This window comes from Rhinoraja longicauda, chromosome 7 (genome assembly GCF_053455715.1).
Source record: "Rhinoraja longicauda isolate Sanriku21f chromosome 7, sRhiLon1.1, whole genome shotgun sequence".
Lineage (NCBI taxonomy): Eukaryota > Metazoa > Chordata > Chondrichthyes > Rajiformes > Arhynchobatidae > Rhinoraja > Rhinoraja longicauda.
In genome coordinates this window covers 47,570,208-47,589,176 of record NC_135959.1, presented here as the reverse complement: position 1 = coordinate 47,589,176, position 18,969 = coordinate 47,570,208, and the positions used below count along the sequence as shown (strand labels likewise).

General features: G+C 41.6%; 1 protein-coding gene across 1 annotated transcript in view; it reads left to right on the top strand.

Moving 5' to 3' along the window:
* The window catches only part of ddx10 (DEAD (Asp-Glu-Ala-Asp) box polypeptide 10), a 162,379-nt gene that overhangs the window by 83,983 nt on the left and 59,427 nt on the right, over positions 1-18,969 (top strand). Inside the window, exons 15-16 of the mRNA XM_078402471.1 lie at positions 1,868-2,026; positions 7,625-7,675. Coding sequence (XP_078258597.1) covers positions 1,868-2,026; positions 7,625-7,675 — 210 coding nt within the window. The remainder of the gene's footprint in view (positions 1-1,867; positions 2,027-7,624; positions 7,676-18,969) is intronic.

The following is an 18,969-nucleotide window of genomic DNA, read 5'->3' as shown; positions in this document are numbered from 1 at the left end:
TTCAGGAGTTCTCTTTCACAGGCATCAAAAGGATGTTCTGGCGCACTGAAGGCAATGATGAATTTTATCTTGATTTTTCCAAACCTTGTAGTGCCAGGGTTAAGAACATCTCCAAGGGACTGGAGAGGAAACTGGAATGTGAGGACAAAGATCCAGTTGTCCTGGTCAATGCAAGAATCGATGCCACAGATAGAAAACAGAGAAAGAGGTTCTGCTGAAGAAATATGAGCAGGAAGTAGGAGAAATTAATTTTAATTCATGGGTCACTGGAATCAATATTATGGAAAGAGTGAGTTGGATAGCTAAGGCCTTGGGGGAAGATTTCATGGGTGAGAGGAAGAATGTTTGGTGATTGTGTGTTCTGGTGAGAGAAATTTTAAAAAGGTCTAAAAAAAGTGATGGTGTTTGGCCAGAAATTGGGTAATGATAACCCAAATTTTTCAAGAATGGACAATGCATTGTAAGCGTTTACCTCCAATTCAAATCAGAGCTGGGAATATGGTATTCATCACACAGCTGTTTGCCAATAGCGAGCAAATTTTAGTGCCACGTCATAGGGCTCAGCAAGATCCTTTACAGTGCATGTGTCATGCAGCATGTCACAGCTCAGGAGATGTTCCATAGTCTGGAGGCCACGTCCGCACTCGTAGTCTGCCGCATCTTCAGTATATCCCCACTTCAGCATGTTCGATTTGCTCCTCCCCATGCCTGTCCGCAGTCTGTTGAGACTGTGCCAGGTTATCCATGGTTGGTCGGAACCTGGTGGGGGCCATAGCAGGAGCGTTCTCGTCGCGGTCCCTGTCAGATTCTACAAGTATCTGCGAATCCTGCTACCACACCACAAACTGTATCCATCGCTACCAACTATTATTTCCTGATCCAGAGGCAATGTTACCTCAAGAACAAGACAGAAGGTCCTTTTCAGGACCAGCAATCACAGTTCTGTCTTTCAATGTTGAAGGAATTTCAGCAGCTAAACAGGAGCTACTAGGTAATATCTGTGTCAGAAATCAGTGTCGAGCTCTGTGTTTGCAAGAAACACATCGCGGCCCAGATGACATCCGGCCCCATATTCCTGGCATGAGATTGGTGGTTGAAAGGCCACGTGAACAGTATGAAAGTGCAATTTTTGTCAAATTGGGCATCCCAGTCTGTTCTACATCTATATTTGCTGAGAATGATATTGAAGTATTGATAGTGCATGTTGATGGAGACATTTCGATCACCTCTGTCTACAAACCACCTACTCGGGAGTTTCATAATCCAAAAATGATCACTCCAGTCCTAAATGCACAACATTCATAACAATATAAATGAATTACTGATGCCAATTGAAGTAAATAACTGTTGACTAATACCATTGCAGGGACGTGGTTGAAAAGTGACCAAGACTGGGAAAAATATTGCAAGATAATTAATGTGCAGAAGGGATGGGTGAAAGGGAAAGGAATGCAGATAAATATATTAAAGGATTTGGGATAGGCCATTGAGAGGATGAAATTTAGTTTGGAAAAGATTAGTCCAAGTTAATATGGTTCCTTTGTATTCTGTAACAGAAGAAATTTATATTGGGGAAGTGACTGAAATTAAACAAATAGTTTGTGTCTGTCTTCATGAAAGAAAACTCTATGCTATTTCAATCCTGGAAATAACAGAACATTCCAGGACCTTATTTTGTGAAATGTAGCCAGTCTAGTGGGGGGAGTATCAGCTACAGCATTTTTATGATTTTTATGTTCAAGAAGTTTTTATAAATAAATATTTTGGAAGTTGTTCATTAGCATGCATTTGAAAAATTGTTAAAGATCAGTCAGCATCAGTCTGTTATTCATATCATTAACAGTTCACTGTTTTATTTGTACCGTAGATGGTTCAGCAGTGGCCACCCATGCAAAAAAGCGAAGTGGACAATGATGCAGATGATGACACAGGAGGAATAAATATGGAGAAAGCAAAAGAGAGGCTACGTAAAGAGGATAAACATGACAAGGAAGAATACAGACAAAAAATAAAAGAAAAACATAGGGTAAGTGGAAATCTGTAATGTGAGAAATTGAAAATTCTGCAGTTTTTTAATGCTGAGGGTAGAGTGAATGATGGAGAGCTGGACTTTATATCAACCCTCATGGTTGAGAAATAAGTTTTCTAGCTTCCTCATGCTCTCCTCTAGAGGTCTGTGAAAATCAAGCATTCCACCTGTTCAGTTTCAGTTCAGTTTCCTACCTTTCCCATTCCTTCAAACCAGACGTATTCCTCTCCCCTCATCAACTTGTCCACAGGATTTTGTTGCACACCGGCGCTTACTCTGATTCTGTGTTTAACCTTTCAGATGCTTTGTTAAGTAAGGGTTATGACTTCTTAATCACCTCTGAACAGATGAAAGATTAAAGGCCAGGTACCTTGAATGACATTGAGCATCTAGAGTTTAGTATAACACTTGCAACATTTAGCAATTGAAAAATAATTATTTTGAAATGTATTTTTCTTGGATTAATGTTGTGTTTTTTTATTGGAAAGGGGAGCATTGATCAGCTGTTCCCCGTTGAGTTGAATGCCAATAGAAATAACATCCTGGTATTAACACTCCTAATGCCCCCTGCCTACAAATACAAAACAAATACAAATTGCATTTATTGTCATTCAAAAATAAATTTGAATGAAATGTCGTTGCCATGCAGTCATGACAGTAAAGAGCACAAGACACATAATTACATAAGTTTAACATAGACAACCATCATAGTGACTCCTCCAGGCACCCCCTCACTGTGATGGAAGGCAATCCACACCCATCCATACAAAAATGAGCAATCATTATTGGATGCAATGTATTTGCAAACTGTGAAAAATGCAATATATCCATTCATTATAAAAATAGATAATATCTTATGACCAGATATGGTTCACCTACAAACCAAATGTGGACTAATTTAGGAAAGATAAATTTTATGATTATTTTACAGGTCCAGTAGATCCAGTGATTTGATGACTTGAAACCTGATGATCCATCTGTGCCCAGCTATTTAGCCTGCACCATTCCTGGATGCAAGCTTTAATTTGGCATGGATAGATACAAAGGTTTCATGATATTCTAATACTTTCATAACAAATTTATCAGAATTGATGCAGGTATTCTACAGCATCATTACCTGGAGTTTAAAGCTCCAAGAGAAAAATAATCTAGTTGCTGAATATCTGACATACAATTGTAAAAACTGGAAATATTCAACAGGTCATGCATCATATGTGGAATGAGAAACTGTTAAAGTTTCAGATTATAACATAGAACCTTTACTTGAACTTTATTTTAGAACTTTTGAAACTTTGTTGGTGCTAGAAACGTAGCAACTCTTTGTGTACTGTCTAGGTGAAGTCTGCGGTGTGATTTTACCGGATTGTATGCACAAACAAAGAATGTCACTGTACCTAGGTATATGTGACAATAAAGTATCATTGAATCATTGAATAGAAAAGTTCAGCTCAAGGAGAGGCCCTTTCGCCCACAATAGAATTAACAGTATAGAATTGGACACAATCTGCCACAGGCAATGATGGTCCAATTCTATACTGCTATCATTGAGTCCGTCCTCACCTTCTCCATCATGGTCTGGTTTGGCTCAGCAACCAAACACGACATCCGGAGGCTGCAACGGATCGTTCGCACAGCTGAGAAGGTTATTGGCTGCAACTTTCCCCCATTGACGAACTGTACACTGCAAGGGCCAGGAAGCGAGCGGGCAAGATCATCTCTGACCCCTCTCCACCTAGTCACAAACTCTTTGAAGTTCTACTCAATAACCAAAGTCTGTAGTCTCTTTTTTGCTCTGGTTTATTTTCACCCACATGTTTAGATCGTAATGTTGTATCCTTATTGTTTTGATGTGGTTATGCTTTATTCTTAATTGTTAACTGTATGTTTGTGTTGTCATTTGTGAGCGGAGCACCAAGGCACATTCCTTGTATATGCATACTTGGCCAATAAACTTATTCATTCATTCATTCATTCATTCATTCATTCATTCATTCATTCATTCAATATCTGTAGCAAGTATGATGGCAAGATAATCTGATTCATTTGCCTCCACATAATCCATATCCCTACATTCCATGTGTAACCATCATGACCTTTCACTGGACCTCAGATATCGACTGTACGACTTTGATGCTATGAACCTATGAATCTATGATCTTTGTGGCTTGGAGTCAAATTTTGTTTGACAATATCCATTTCTAGTGCCATGTGACAATTCACTTTGTTAAATGTGTTATATACATGGGAATCAAAGGTTATGACGTCTGTGCAGAAATGTGATGCTGAGATAAAAGATCAGCCATCGCAATGAATGGTTAATGCAGGTATAAGAGGCCAGATGGCCTATTTCTAGTGAATGCAATGTGTAATTTTGTAAGTAGGCTTTTTTAAAGGTAAGAGCAAAATGGACGTTCCAAATGTGATTCCCATTCCCGAGATTAATCTAGTTGCATAGCTATAAGAGTTTAGATTAAAAATTAAACAATTTACAATTATAATAAAAAGAAGACACTTTTCCCAAAGTAGAAAATGAGCAAAACTCTTTATTAAACGAATTATTTTAAAGCTGAATTTTTTCCATACGTGACCTGTTTGCCAATAGAATAGGGAGGAATAATTTATGACAGTGTAATGGGTTTCATGTTTTCATCTGTGCCTTTGAGCTAAGCTGTGTGAACCTGAGCTGTTACAGAAAGTTATTATTGGGATTGCATGGTATCCAGATTTCAAAAGGACTGCTTGGAATGCTTAGCCAGGGAATAAAGTAAATACCTAACAGATTTTAAATTAAAAATTCCAGTAACACGACTTGTTTAAAAAAATTGCTGTGGTTGAATGTTGGAAGGACAGCAGAGCAGAATGCTTGAACAAGGTGTTCGACAGTGAAAGCAGTAATTATTTGTGTCCTGCTCTCAAGTGTGGGATGTGAAATTGATTCCACTTCAGTGTAGGAATAGAAAGGTCAATGTTTGATTACTATCACTGTGTCACACAGAATACACAAATTACATATGACAGGTGACCGAGAAGAATTGTAAGTTCTAAATAATTTATTCTGGCTCGCTATTTCTGATCTCTCTATTGAATCTTAACTTAGAAAATTTGGTTAACAACTATAATTGATATTCTTGCAGATGCCTCTCATGAACTCTTGAAATGTTATATCATATATAATCCAAGCATTTATTGGATGCAGTGGCGTTACTACTACTCAGTACAAACAGCAAGACCAATTTTCATATCTACCGGCTAGGTCCTGCAGATTTATTATTTGTTTGTTAGCATTATACTTCTCAGTTTATTCAGCCCATTACCTTCTGCAGAAAGACAATGTATCAACATTTTATATATGTGGTTCACAAGCAGATTTTTTTGGCTAGAAAATAAAGATTTATATTTAGCCTTCCACTATCTCAGTATGCTGCCAACCACTTTACAGCCAATTACATACGTTTGAAAAGTAATTGCAGTTAAAATGTAGGAAAACCTGTGAAATTATGTGGGGTTTTTTTGGGCAATTTTGTGGTTTTAGTCAATTTGCTCTCTTAAAGCATTTTCTTAAAGGGATCCAATGAGGCAGATGGTTCTATTGGTGGTATAGGCTGATTCAAAGTGATACTGATCTATTAAAGGCCAAACTTTCATCTAAATGACGAGCTAGAAGGACAAAGAGTTCATTGTTAATTTAAGGGAGAAGTGTTCCATTTAAAATAACAATTTCCTAGGAGCTTTTGGCAGCAAGAACTGAAAATCAGACCATTTACTGATCATGTGGTTGACCAAACCTGAAGAAGGACTTCTAAATGATTTGACAAATTGACTAACAAACCTTGGAAATAAGATAAAGCCGTTAGCAGATGCTGCTTTTTTTCCCATAATAAGTATTATGATATTCGAAGGAATGATCTTTGCCAAGGTAACTTGAATAAAGGGAAGAAGAAATAGGCTACCATGTAATAATCTGAACTAAATTATAGGTTTTAAAAACTATATGGTCCAATTTCAATGAAAATTATATCTTTGTACTTGGAACGGTTTGATTTGATTACGAATTTAAAAAAAAATCTTACTTCTTTGGTCTTTACCATTCAAAGGAGAAAGCATTGAGGGATGTTCCATTTCAAGATTTGCGTTGTTTTCGGCCAAGTGCCCTTGGTCTTTTCTGTTAACAATATCATAGCTCATATTGATATCGATATAACACCTGTAAATATTGCAGAAAAACGCAGAACAAGTCAGGACGGCAGCTCATTTGTGAAGTGGTGTTCTCATTTTTTTAATTACATGGAGATTCTATATGGTTCTGATGCCTGGTCTCAAAGTTTTCCATACCATCCCAAATTTTGCTTTCCTGCTTTGGTCAAGGGCCAGAGATTGCTGGGAGTTAGTGTGGATTTCGCATATTTTTCAAGGAGGGTGTGAGCATACCCCTGAATATTTCCCCCAGACTGTGATAATCCTCCCCATTGTGGAAATCAAAATAAGGCATCTGATCTGGAAGTTTGGTGCCGGCACGCAGACTCAGACAACACACAAAACCCAATTGTATGTAAATTTCACAACATTTCTAAAAGCAAGAAGGTTGAGCAAAAAAATAGTCATTAATGAAAAAACGCACTCTATTCAGTGGGGAGTGGGAGGAAATCAAGCAAAGAAAATCTTTTGTTTGGTAGCTATATTTAGGATCAAGAGTTATATTTAAATTAATTTTTTGTCTTTATCAATATCATATTTACATTTAAGCCTCAGAAAGTTAGATAAGTGAACTACTGCAAAAGTAAGTTTGTATGGTATTGAAATTTTGCACAGACGCAATTTATTTCGCCATTTTCTGAGGTGCGACAATTTAGTGTTGCAACTGTGATCCTGTGACAATCACTGTTACTATTCACATTTCCACGTGTAAAAACTAAGATTCTCTTCAGGCTCCTGGGGCCTACCTTCTGGAAGAATATTGATAAGGTGTTCAAAAATCAAGAAAAACTATTAAACTTAAACATTGTGGTAGTATGAAAATGATGAGAAAAGAATAAATAAAATCTATCCAAATATCATTTCAAAATGCTTGCTTGTTCTGCATTGTTTGAAAATAATCTGAAGGCACATGAATAGGTTTTTTTCTTTGGGGTTTATGCTAAGGTATATTAAGGTTTGAATAATTTCTTTGTAAAAATAAATCAATTTCGTTTTTAAATCGTATCCACTAAATTTGACCTGTACATATTATTGGACATACGTTTGCTGTTTTTCCTGGAAAATGCAATTTTGTGCATACTGTCTGATCCCAGTTAGAATTGGGCTCAGGCTACCATGACCCATTTTACTTTAAAATTCACAGTCAATAAAACGATTTTTCTCCCCCTACCGGTTTGGCTAGATTACCACAGGTCTCAGCACAATGCACCATTCAAACCTCAAGGGAAATTATCAAAATCACAAAAAGCAAAGGAGAAACAGAAGTAACGGTTGATTCCTGAGGCTATAAAGAAACAGAAAATACTGTTTGCTGAAATATAAATTAAACTTTAAGAATTGGTCTTTTATGAATTATTGAAGTTCAACCAATAGAATTCATCTTTTTCTTGTGTTTTTAAGATAAAGAGGCTTAAGGAGAAAGAAGCAAGAAAGGCCACAAGAAAGAAGAATGTAAGTGTTTCATTTTATTGTATTGCAAATTTTCCCTTAAGGGACAGGTATAGTATTCAAACATGCCAGAACAACACAAACAAATCTTCTGTACAAGGTACTTACTAAACTAGTACAGATAATTCAGATTTGCATATTGATAAACAACATGATCTTCAAGTTAAATATTTAGGGATTACCAGAACCTATTTTCACATTGCCAAAACCGCCTTATTATTAACATCAAAATGTAAATGGAGGATTTTTTGATCCTCCATATCCTTTATATCCAAAGCATATTTAAATTTGTAACAATTTCTACAATTATTTGATTGCTCAGAGTTTCAGGTATTTCAAGTCATGACCTATAATTATGGCATCTCATATCACATGGAGCTCTAGCTTCTTCTATTGATTTAATGGCACATATATCCAGCAAACAGAAAGGTCTAGAGTTTGGTGGTAAGTTCCTGCTGTTCCACTCATTTTCTTTCCTCCGGAATTGGTTAATTATTCCTCCTTTTTTGGTTAATAATTTGTCCAGTATTGGTATTGGTTAATGAGATCCTAACGATGTTAACTATTTCCCCACCTTGGAATTAGTTACTGGGCTCTTGATGGTGTAAGTAATGTCTCATTTTTGTGATTGGACTGTGATTCCGCGATTGGGGTGGCACAATGGCGGAGTGGTAGAGCTGTTACCTTACAGTGCCAGTGACCCGGGTTCGATCCTGACGACAGCTGCTGTCTGTACTAAGTTGTACATTCTCCCCATGACTGCATGAGTTTTCCCGGGGTTCTCCAATTTCCTCCCACACTGCAAAGACGTACAGGTTTGTAGGTTAATTGGCTTCGGTAAAGATTGTAAATTGTCCCTAGTTTGTAGGATAGTGCTAGTGTACAGGGATCGCTGGTCAGCACAGACTCAGAGGGCCGAAGAGCCTGTTTCCACGCAGTATCTCTAAACGAAAGTAAATACTGAAGGCCTAACAGAATGACTCCAGGGTGTTTTGGGCCAATAGGGTGGGCCTTTAGACTCTAGATGTCACGTGTACTGAGGTATAGTGAAAAGCTTTGTGGAATTCTCGGTCACAGAAGGCAGTGGAGGCCAATTCATTGGATGTTTTCAAGAATCAGGCCCTCTAGGTCTTGATTCCCCAAAACTGGGAGAAAAAGACTGTGCATTCACCTTGTCATTGTCCATCATGATTTAATACGCCTATATAAGATCACCCCTCCATCTTTTGCACTCCAAAAAATAAAGTTCTAGCATGCCAAATCTCTCGCCATAACTCATTTCCTCAAGTCCAGGCAACATCTTTACAAAACTTTTCTGCACTCTTTCCAACTTAATAGCATCTTTCCTACGCCATGGTGATAAAACTGAACACAATACTTGATGTACAGCATCACCCGTGTCTTGTACATCTGCAACATAACATTACCTCTATACTCAGAGGTGATGTAATGACCCACTGAGTTACTCCAGCATTTTGTGATACCTTCGATTTCTACCAGCATCTGCAGTTATTTTCCTACTCACCTCTATACTTGGTGCCTTACTGATGAAGGCCAGTGTGCCCAAAGCTGCATTCAACATCATGCCCATTTGTGACCCCAATTTCAGGAACTATGTGCTTTTCCTCCTGGTCCTTCTATTCTATAACACTGCCCAGGTTAACACGGCCCTACTGTTTGTTGTGAAAGTCTTACCCTGATTTGCCCCCCCAAAATGCAACATCTCGCACTCATATGGATTAAATTCCATATGCCATTCCTCACTGCACACACCCTGCTGATCAAGATCCCACTGTAATTGTTGATAATCACCTTTACAATAGTTCTGTTGAAGGTTTCCTGAAACACGGCCTTGTACTGGATTATGAATTTACTGCAATCTGTAAAACTTGAGATACAGACACATCTCAATTGTATACAAACTAAGATACAATTTCAAATGGGCGTCAATGGTCAACATAAATTGCTTCCAAGAATTTTGACTTTCCAATTCTGTTGGTCAAATTATCCAAGTATGCAACAATTGCAGATGAACAATGCAACGGTGGTATCATACATGCAGGTGGACTGCATCGAGGTATTTTGTAAACTCGTCACTCAGTCTGTTTGGTTTCATCAGCATAGAGGAGATCTTTACAAAGTTTAAATGATGTCCAACATTAGCTTAAAAAAAGTCTGTAAGAAAATAACTGCAGATGCTGGTACAAATCGAAGGTATTTATTCACAAAATGCTGGAGTAACTCAGCAGGTCAGGCAGTATCTCAGGAGAAAAGGAATGGGTGACGTTTCGGGTCGAGACCCTTCTTCAGAATGATGTCAGGGGGGCGGGACAAAGGAAGGATATAGGTGGAGACCAGAAGACAGTGGGAGATCTGGGAAGGGAGAGGGGAAGAGAGGGACAGAGGAACTATCTAAAGTTGAAGAAGTCAATGTTCATACCGCTGGGCTGCAAGCTGCCCAGGTGAAATATGAGGTGCTGTTCCTCCAATTACCAGTGGGCCTCACTATGGTCCTGGAGGAGGCCCATGACACAAAGGTCAGAGTGGGAGTGGGAGGGGGAGTTGAAGTGCTCAGCCACCGGGAGATCAGGTTGGTTAAGGCGGACTGAGCGAAGGTGTTGAGCGAAGCGATCGCCGAGCCTGCGTCTGGTTTCGCCGATGTAAAGAAGTTGACATCTAGAGCAGCGGATGCAATAGATGAGGTTGGAGAAGGTGCAGGTGAACCTCTGTCTCACCTGGAAAGACTGTTTGGGTCCTTGGATGGAGTTGAGGGGGGAGGTAAAGGGACAAGTGTTGCATCTTCTGCGGTTGCAGGGGAAAGTGCCCGGGGATGGGGTGGTTTGGGTAGGAAGGGGCGAGTGGACCAGGGAGTTACGGAGGGAACGGTCTCTGCGGAACGCAGAAAGGGGAGGGGATGGGAAGATGTGGCCAGTGATGGGGTTCCGTTGTAGGTGAAGGAAATGTTGGCGGATGATTTGTTGGATATGCTGGCTGATGGGGTGGAAGGTGAGAACGAGGGGGATTCTGTCCTTGTTACGAATGGGGGGAGGGGGAGCAAGAGCGGAGCTGCGGGATGTAGAAGAGACCCTAGTGAGGGCCTCATCTATAATGGAAGAGGAGAAGCCCCATTTCCTGAAGAATGAGGACATCTCTGATGCCCTAGTGTGAAACACCTCATCCCGGGCGCAGATGCGGCATAGACGGAGGAATTGGGAGTAGGGGATAGTCTTTTTGCAGGAGACAGGGTGGGAAGAAGTGTAGTCCAGATAGCTGTGCGAGTCAATGGGTTTATTGTAGATGTCGGTCACTAGTCTGTCTCCTGTGATGGAGATGGTGAGGTCCAGAAACGGGAGGGAGATGTCGGAGATAGTCCAGGTATATTTAAGGGCAGGATGGAAATTGGAAGTGAAGTGTAGGAAGTCAGTGAGTTCTGCATGGGTACAAGAGGTAGCACCAATGCAGTCGTCGATGTAGCCAAGGTAGAGTTCGGGGATGGGGCCAGTGTACGCCTGGAACAGGGATTGTTCGACGTACCCGACAAAGAGGCAGGCATAGCTAGGGCCCATGCGAGTGCCCATAGCCATGCCTAGTCTGATCTTCCAACTGGGCACATTACTGCCCTCAGGACTTAATGAATTCAACAACCGTAGAGTGTCCACCTTGAAAGTTATCAACCTGCAGTGTTAGTTCCCAATAATCAATTTTTATTTTACATTTCCAACATTGCAATTTTTTGAAAATGGTTTTAATTTGATTTATAAAACTGGCTAAAGGCATTGGATGCAGCGAAAAAGGCCCATAGCCTTTCCAGCAATAGTACTGAAGACTTGTGCTTCAGGTCTTGCCAAACTACCCAACAGTGTAAAGATTGTCCATAAGAAGCATGACAAATCCAACCAAATCAATTATCATCCCATTAGTCTACCCTCAATCATCAGCAAAGTGATGGAAGGGATAATCAATAGTGCTATCAAGCAGCACTTGCTCAGTAACAACCTGCTCATAGAAATTCATTGTTTCAAAGTCAAGTTGAATGTAACTTGGATGGGAACTTGTAGACGTCAGCATTTCCTGCAGCTGCAGTCTTTGACATTCCATACAATAAAGGTTGGGTATTTTTGGAAATGCTTTGGGAAGGAGCCTTGGTGTATTGCTGCAGTTTATTTTCTGGATGATCCACTTTGCAACAATGGATGATGTAACGGCCAGCTTATCGTCTATCAATTAGCTCCCAAGCTGCTACTTGCATAGTTCGGGTGAAACGATAAGCTTATGACTCGAGCTAATCAATAACAGAGACCTTCTCGACGTTTGAATTAGTTAGTCATCTTTATTTGAAGGCGCAATAAACATGATGTTTTGTCCTGAATAGTTCGTTTCTTTAGTGTTGCTAGAGCTACTGTCATCCAGGCTGGTGGACAATATTATATTCGAGTCCCTCCCGACTGCTGTCTTACAGATTGCAGAAAGGCTTTGTGGGGTTGGGAGAAGAATGGCGTCTCACGGGAAAGTGTGACTGTTACATGAATGCTAGCTGCCACATTCTTGACAGCCTTTGCCTGATCGTTATCCAAGTGTTGCTGTTTGTAGTTACCATCCCCTGAGGAAGTAAGGAAAAATTAAACGCTGTACAATGATTGATAGAATTTCCACATCTGAATCCTGATGGAGAGAAGGTCATTGATGAAGCTGCTGAAGACGGTTATTCATGCCTGATTCACTGCCCCTGCGTAGCAGCTGCAGGTCCAATACCTATACTAATTTTCCCACATGTAGAATTTTTCACCTTGATTCCGACTGGGTTCAATTACCCTTGGACTCTTCAATGCTACATTTGGTCAGCAAATTTTTTTTTTGAAGACTGTTGCTCTCACCTAACCTCATTAATTCATCTCTCTTATCCATGCTTGACCAAAGGCTGTAATGAGGTCTCAACCTGGATTGTTCTGGTGGGACATAAACTGAGCAACATTAAGCAAATTATTGCACGAGTAAGTAGTGCTCACTTGCTCTGTTGATAACAACTTCCACTACTTTGATGACTGAGGGGACAGTGCAATCATTGACCAGATTTTAATTGTTGAACTTTTTGTGAACATTTCATTGAAAAAAATTCCACTCTTTTGGAATTATCAATGTTGTAGTTATACGGAATAACTTGATGAGAGGATTAGCTAGTTTTGAAGCAACCTTCAGAGCAAAGCGGGGATGTTACAGGACCCATTGCTGTATCTTGTGCACTCCATTCTAATGTTTCTCTCATCAAGCACAGGAGTATTTAGATACTTTGTGATCTGGTAACTTTATAACTCAGTACAGCATAGAAGATTAAGGATGGGTGCCGTTTTGGGTCGGAACCCTTCTTCACATGTCTGAAGAAGGTTCTGACCCGAAGCATCCCCCATCCTTTTTCTCCAGAGATGCTGCCTGACACACGGAGTTCTGTCAGCACTTTGTGTCTACTTTTAGTATAAACCAGTATCTGCAGTTCCTTCCTACAGCATAGAAGATTAGCCAGCTAATTTTAATATTGACTGTTTGTTGCCCAGTGCACTTTTATTTAAAAATGCCAGGCTAGATTACATTGTAGCTTCATCGGTACAATGAGTCTTGGCCCAGGGGTTTTAAACTGAACTTGAATGTTTTTCAGACTGTCATCCTTACCAATCTGCTATTTTATTTTGCCTCTATTGTAGCTCCCTCCATTTTAGGCAATGAAAGCCTGAGCCATCTTACTCCAGAACACACACACACACATATATGTGTGCGTATATATATATATATATACCAAATCTCAGAAATATATATATATATATATATATATAATTATATTACTAAAACTCAGATCTTTGTGTATATATATACACACACACACGATCTAAGTTTTAGTAATATAATAATAATTATATATATATAAACATAGCACAAAAAGTAAGGAAATTTGTGTTTGGTAGATTATTTCTTTGTTGTAACAATGCTTCTTGGCAATAAATCTTATACCGTTGGAAAGCCTGTTTATTCCCCTTTTAAATGGTGCCACATGCATTTGTGGGATGAGCAGCAGAGCTGAGTATATGGGTTGCGCCCATGAAAAATTTGCCAAATCTTCTCTGCCAATGCCAAACAGCTTATTCTGCTATTGCTATTCACTGTTGTTTTGAGCTTCTGGTACCACCAGGTGCTGACAATCAGGTGCCTGATTGGCACCTGATTGGCAGCATCTGTGAGCATGGGCCCTGCTACAGTGGTCAGTAGGTGTCTGCTCCAAGAATCGGCATGCCACGTTTGACTGATCTGGATAGGGCCCGTGCGATAGGGCAACTTCAAGCTGGTGTCCCACAAAACCAAGTTGCGGCATTATTTGGAGTGAGCCCTAGTAACATCTCCAAAGTGAAGGCCAAGTTCCATATAACGGGGGATGTCAGAGACAGGCCGCGAAGTGGGCGTCCCAAGAAGACGACACCCGAAGAAGACCGTTTCCTCACCCTGTCAGCACTTAGGAACCGTAGGCTGTCTTCTACAGATTTGCAGTCAAGGTTTGCAGGACGATATGGCCGACGGCTCTCTGCCCAGACAATTCGGAACAGACTGCACGCAGCCAATCTCCGGTCTCATAGGGCTGCCAGGAGGCCTGCCATGACTGCCCTTCACCGTCAGGCCCGTTTGAGCTGGTGTCCGCAACACGTGCACTGGAACCTGAACATGTGGAGGAACGTTATGTTCAGCGATGAGTCCAGATTCTGCCTACGGCAGTTGGATCATAGGGTCAAAGTGTGGAGAAGACGCGGAGAACGCTATGCTGATTGCTGCACCGATAGAGTAACATCTTTTGGTGGAGGCAGTGTGATGGTGTGGGGCGGCATCTCCCTCACTGGAAAAACGAGGCTTATCATCATTGGAGGCAATCTCAATGCAGAGAGATATCGAGATGAGATTCTGCAACCAGTGGCAATCCCATATCTCCACAGTCTGGGACCAAACTCTATCCTCCAAGATGACAATGCTCGCCCCCACAGAGCAGGGTTTCTCAGAGACTACCTCCAGAATTTGGGAGTGGAGAGGATGGAATGGCCTGCCAGCAGTCCTGACCTCAACCCCATTGAACACTTGTGGGATCAGCTTGGGCGTGCTGTTCGTGCCAGAGTGACCAACACAACCACGTTGGCTGACTTGCGACAAATGCTGGTTGAAGAATGGGATGCCATCCCACAACAGTGTGTGACCAGGCTGGTGACCAGCATGAGGAGGAGGTGCCAGGCTGTTGTGGCTGTGTATGGTTCTTCCACACGCTACTGAGGCTCCTGTTTATTAAATGAATAAATTGTTAAATTGCCAATATGTCTTGTTTCTTCAGACTTCAATCATCCAATCCACCAAACAACACCGAACAAGAGTCAATGGCAGAATAAGCTGTTTGGCATTAGCAGAGAAGATTTGGCAGATTTTTCATGGGCGCAACCCACATACTCAGCTCTGTTGCTCATCCCACAAATGCATGTTCCTTACAAATGTGGCACCATTTAAAAGGGAAATAAACAGGCTTTCCAACGGTATAAGATTTATTGCCAAGAAGCATTGTTACAACAAAGAAATAATCTACCAAACACAAATTTCCTTACTTTTTGTGCTATGGAGGGGGGAGGGGGGAGGGGGGGGGGGAGGGGAGGGGGGGGGGAGGGGGGAGGAGGAGGGGGAGGGGGGGAGGGAGGGGAGTTGCGGGGGAGGGCGGAGTGGGGAAGAGGCAGTGGGGGTGGAGGAAGTGGGTATGGGGAAGAGGCAGTAGGGAAGGGAGGGTGGGGGAAGGGGGGGAGGGGAGTAGGGGGGAGGGGAGTAGGGGTGAGGGGAGGGGGGTAGGGGGGTTGCAGTGGGTCAGTGACGGGTGGAGGGGGGATAAGGATTGAGTGGGGGGGGGGGGGGGGTGAGGGTCCTTCACCAATACAGGAGAGGCTTTGGGTCCATGCCTCACTCTGGCTGCAGGGCTGTCGCCACGGGGCCCAGGTCAGTGACACCCTCTCCCCTTCCCTGTCCCCTCTCTACGAGGAATGGGCCCAACGGGTCCACTTGGTCTAGGATATTACCAAAACACTCATCTTTGTTTGTTTATCAGTTTGTTGTTTGATTGTACGTACCCGAAAAACAGCCAAAACGGTATACGATAGCGCAACAATTTTAGGCCCACCCAACCAACCCCTCACCTGCGGTCTCGATTGATCACGTTTTTTTAACATTTTAAAAGCAATTGATTTAATAAAACTTTAATATATGCGCTCCACCCCCTGCCGGGAGTACCGGTGCCCGTCCTGGCGTGCCCCGCGCCTGACCTCCCTTGGTGCAGCGCGGCGGCAGAGGGTCAAAGAAGATGACCATCGCCATCGAGCTGCCGCTGCAGGAGAAGTGTGCACCCACAGGGTCCACTTTTCGCTATGGCCGCCCGAGTGGCTCCCTCTCCCCTTTCCTCTCTCCCCCCTCGCCCGCCCACAGCCCCGGGTGAGACTCCCCGGCCGACAACAGGTCCACAGACCGACAGTTGGGGGAGGGTTGCTGGGCCCGCAGGAGATGTTAGGATCGAACAGGTCCACGCCCGTCTAGTGATCCTTAATCTCTTTCATCGTGATGTATCTGAATGCTTTCCTTCAATTGACTTCAATCTTGCATAACTCTACATTTCCAAATACCTTGACATGTTTATACTAGAAAAAAAAGAGGTATTATATTAAGGACCTTTTCAGCAAAATATGTGACATTGGGAAACCATTGCACCATGTAATTTTGCGAGAAGAAGTAAATCTTCAGATCAATTGGGAAACCTTTGCATGAATCTGATTTCTGTGCATAAAGTTCAGATTTAAAGTTGGGTTTAACTTATGGCTAAATTCTCAAGTATTACTTTTGCTTCAGAAGTCACAATCTGTTACTATGAGCTACAGACATTTAGTGTTCAGCGAGTAAATAAATGGTGCACGGTGATCTGACAGTCTTATGTTAGTACTGTAGCGTGGCAGCTCTAACATAAGACAGACAGACCCCCCCCACTCAATCCTTTGCTTTCTCCAAATTATATCACGATATTGTTTCATCCTGTAGTTTCCTGTATTTTTTCTGATTTCACTGCTATGGAGGAACAGATGGTATTGTAAATTTCCTAATCAGTAAATAATAGAAAAACTATACTTTCCATCTACAAACCAACAACAAAAAAATATAAGCAAGCTTCTTTTTAGGTGCAGCTGCAACTAAATTGACATAAAGCAAAAAACTATCCTGCTAACATTTTTAAGACAATTTCTTCAGCATGAATTGTAGAAAGATGAGCCTGACATAAGTGGCATTTTTTTTAAAAAAGCTCTGTTATTGTCGCAACCGAAAAACTTCATTCAATGACAGTGCTAAAATTCCAGTGAAGTCGTGACAATATTGATAAATTGTAGGTAAAAACAGGGAATTAAAAAATCTTACAACTCAGTTTGTTTAACATTTTGGTCCAGCATTTTTGGTTTTTATATTAGTTGCCTTTTAGTATCCATTTCTGCAGACTTAAAAATATATATTTCAAATATAATTTAGACATTTCTGAGTCTGGCCATAATGTAGCTATTAACTCGGGCTTCAGAGACTTGTCGTGCGCTTTGCAGTTACCAGCAAACTAACAATGCTGGTCGTTGATTTGAAGGAAGGTGTTGGCAAAGGGTGATCAATCTCCTTAATGTATTTTCTCTTTCCTGCTCTCCGTTGTTATTGTTTAGTTTAGAGTTTAGAGATATAATTTGGAAACAGGCCCTTCGGCCCACAGGATTCTCACCGGCCATTGTTCACCCGTATACTAGTTTCAGTTTCACATCATACACACTAGGGGCAATTTACAGGAGCCATTTTACCTACAAACCTGCACGCCTTTAGAATGTGAGAGGAATCTTGAACACCCAGAAAAAAACAACGCAGTCACAGAGAGAACGTACAAACACTGCACAGACAGCACCCATAGTCAGGATTGAACCTGGGTCTCTGGCGCTGTGAGGTAGCAACTCTACTGCTGTGCCACCATGCCACCTCATTTTGAGATGACATTTTGGGTGAATCTCTGGCATCGCCATGAATGATGTTATCAAGCAGAACCAATTGCATGTACGTTCTCATGATGAAATAGACCAAAAAGTCAGCATGGCTTTCCTAAGGGGAGATCTTGCCTGACAAATCTGTTGGAATTCTTTGATGAAGTAACAAGCAGGATAGACAAAGAAGAGCCAGTGGATATTGTTTACTTGGATTTTCAGAAGGGCTTTCATAAGGTTCTGCACATGAAACTACTGAACAAGAAAGGAGCCCATGCCATTGGAGGCAAGGATAGAAGATTGGCTGACTGGCAGACGGCAAAGAGTAGGAGTAAAGGGGGCCTTTTCTGGTTGGCTGCCGGTGACTAGTGGTGTTCCGCAGGGATTGGTGTTGGGCCCGTTACGTTTCACATTATACGTTAATGATCTGAATGATGGCTTTGTAGCCAAGTTTGCAGATGATACAAAGATAAGTGGAGGGGCAGGTAGTGTTGAGGAAGCAAGGAATCTGCAGAACGACTTGGAGAGGTTGGGAGACTGGACAAAGAAGTGGCAAATGGAAAACAGAGTAGCAAAGTATATGGTCATGCACTTTGGTAGAAGGAATAACAGGGAGAGAGTTCAGAAAATCGAGAGGCAAAGGCAAAGGAGTGCTGGTTCAGGATTCCCAAAACTTAATTTGCAAGTAGAATCAGTAGTAAGGAAGGCAAGTGCAGTTTTCAAGAGGATTAGAATATAAAAGCATGGATGTAAAACTGAGGCTTTACAAGGTGTTGGTCAGGCCACATTTGGCATATTGTGAATAGTGTTGGGCCCCATATCTGAGGAAGGATGTGCTAGCGTTGGAGAGGGTCCAGAGGAAGTTTACGAGAATGATTCTGGGGATGATTGGGTTAACAGATGAGGAGCATTTGATTGCCCTGGGCCTGTACTTGCTGGAGTTTAGAAGGATGAGGGGAATTTCTTTAAAATCTTTTGAATAATGGAAGGCCTAGATGGAGTGAATTGGGGAGGATGTTTCCAGTAGTGGGAAAGTCTAGGATCAGAGGGCACAGCCTCAGCGTAAGACGGATGGAGATGAGGAGGAATCTCTTTAGCCAGAGGACGCGGAATCTGCAATTCATCACCACAGTTTGCTGTGCAGGCCAAGTCATTGGGTATTTTTAAAGTGGAGATTGATATTTCTTGATTATTAGTGAGGGGGGGGGGGGGGGGAAATATTATGGAGAAAAGGTGGGAGAATGGGGT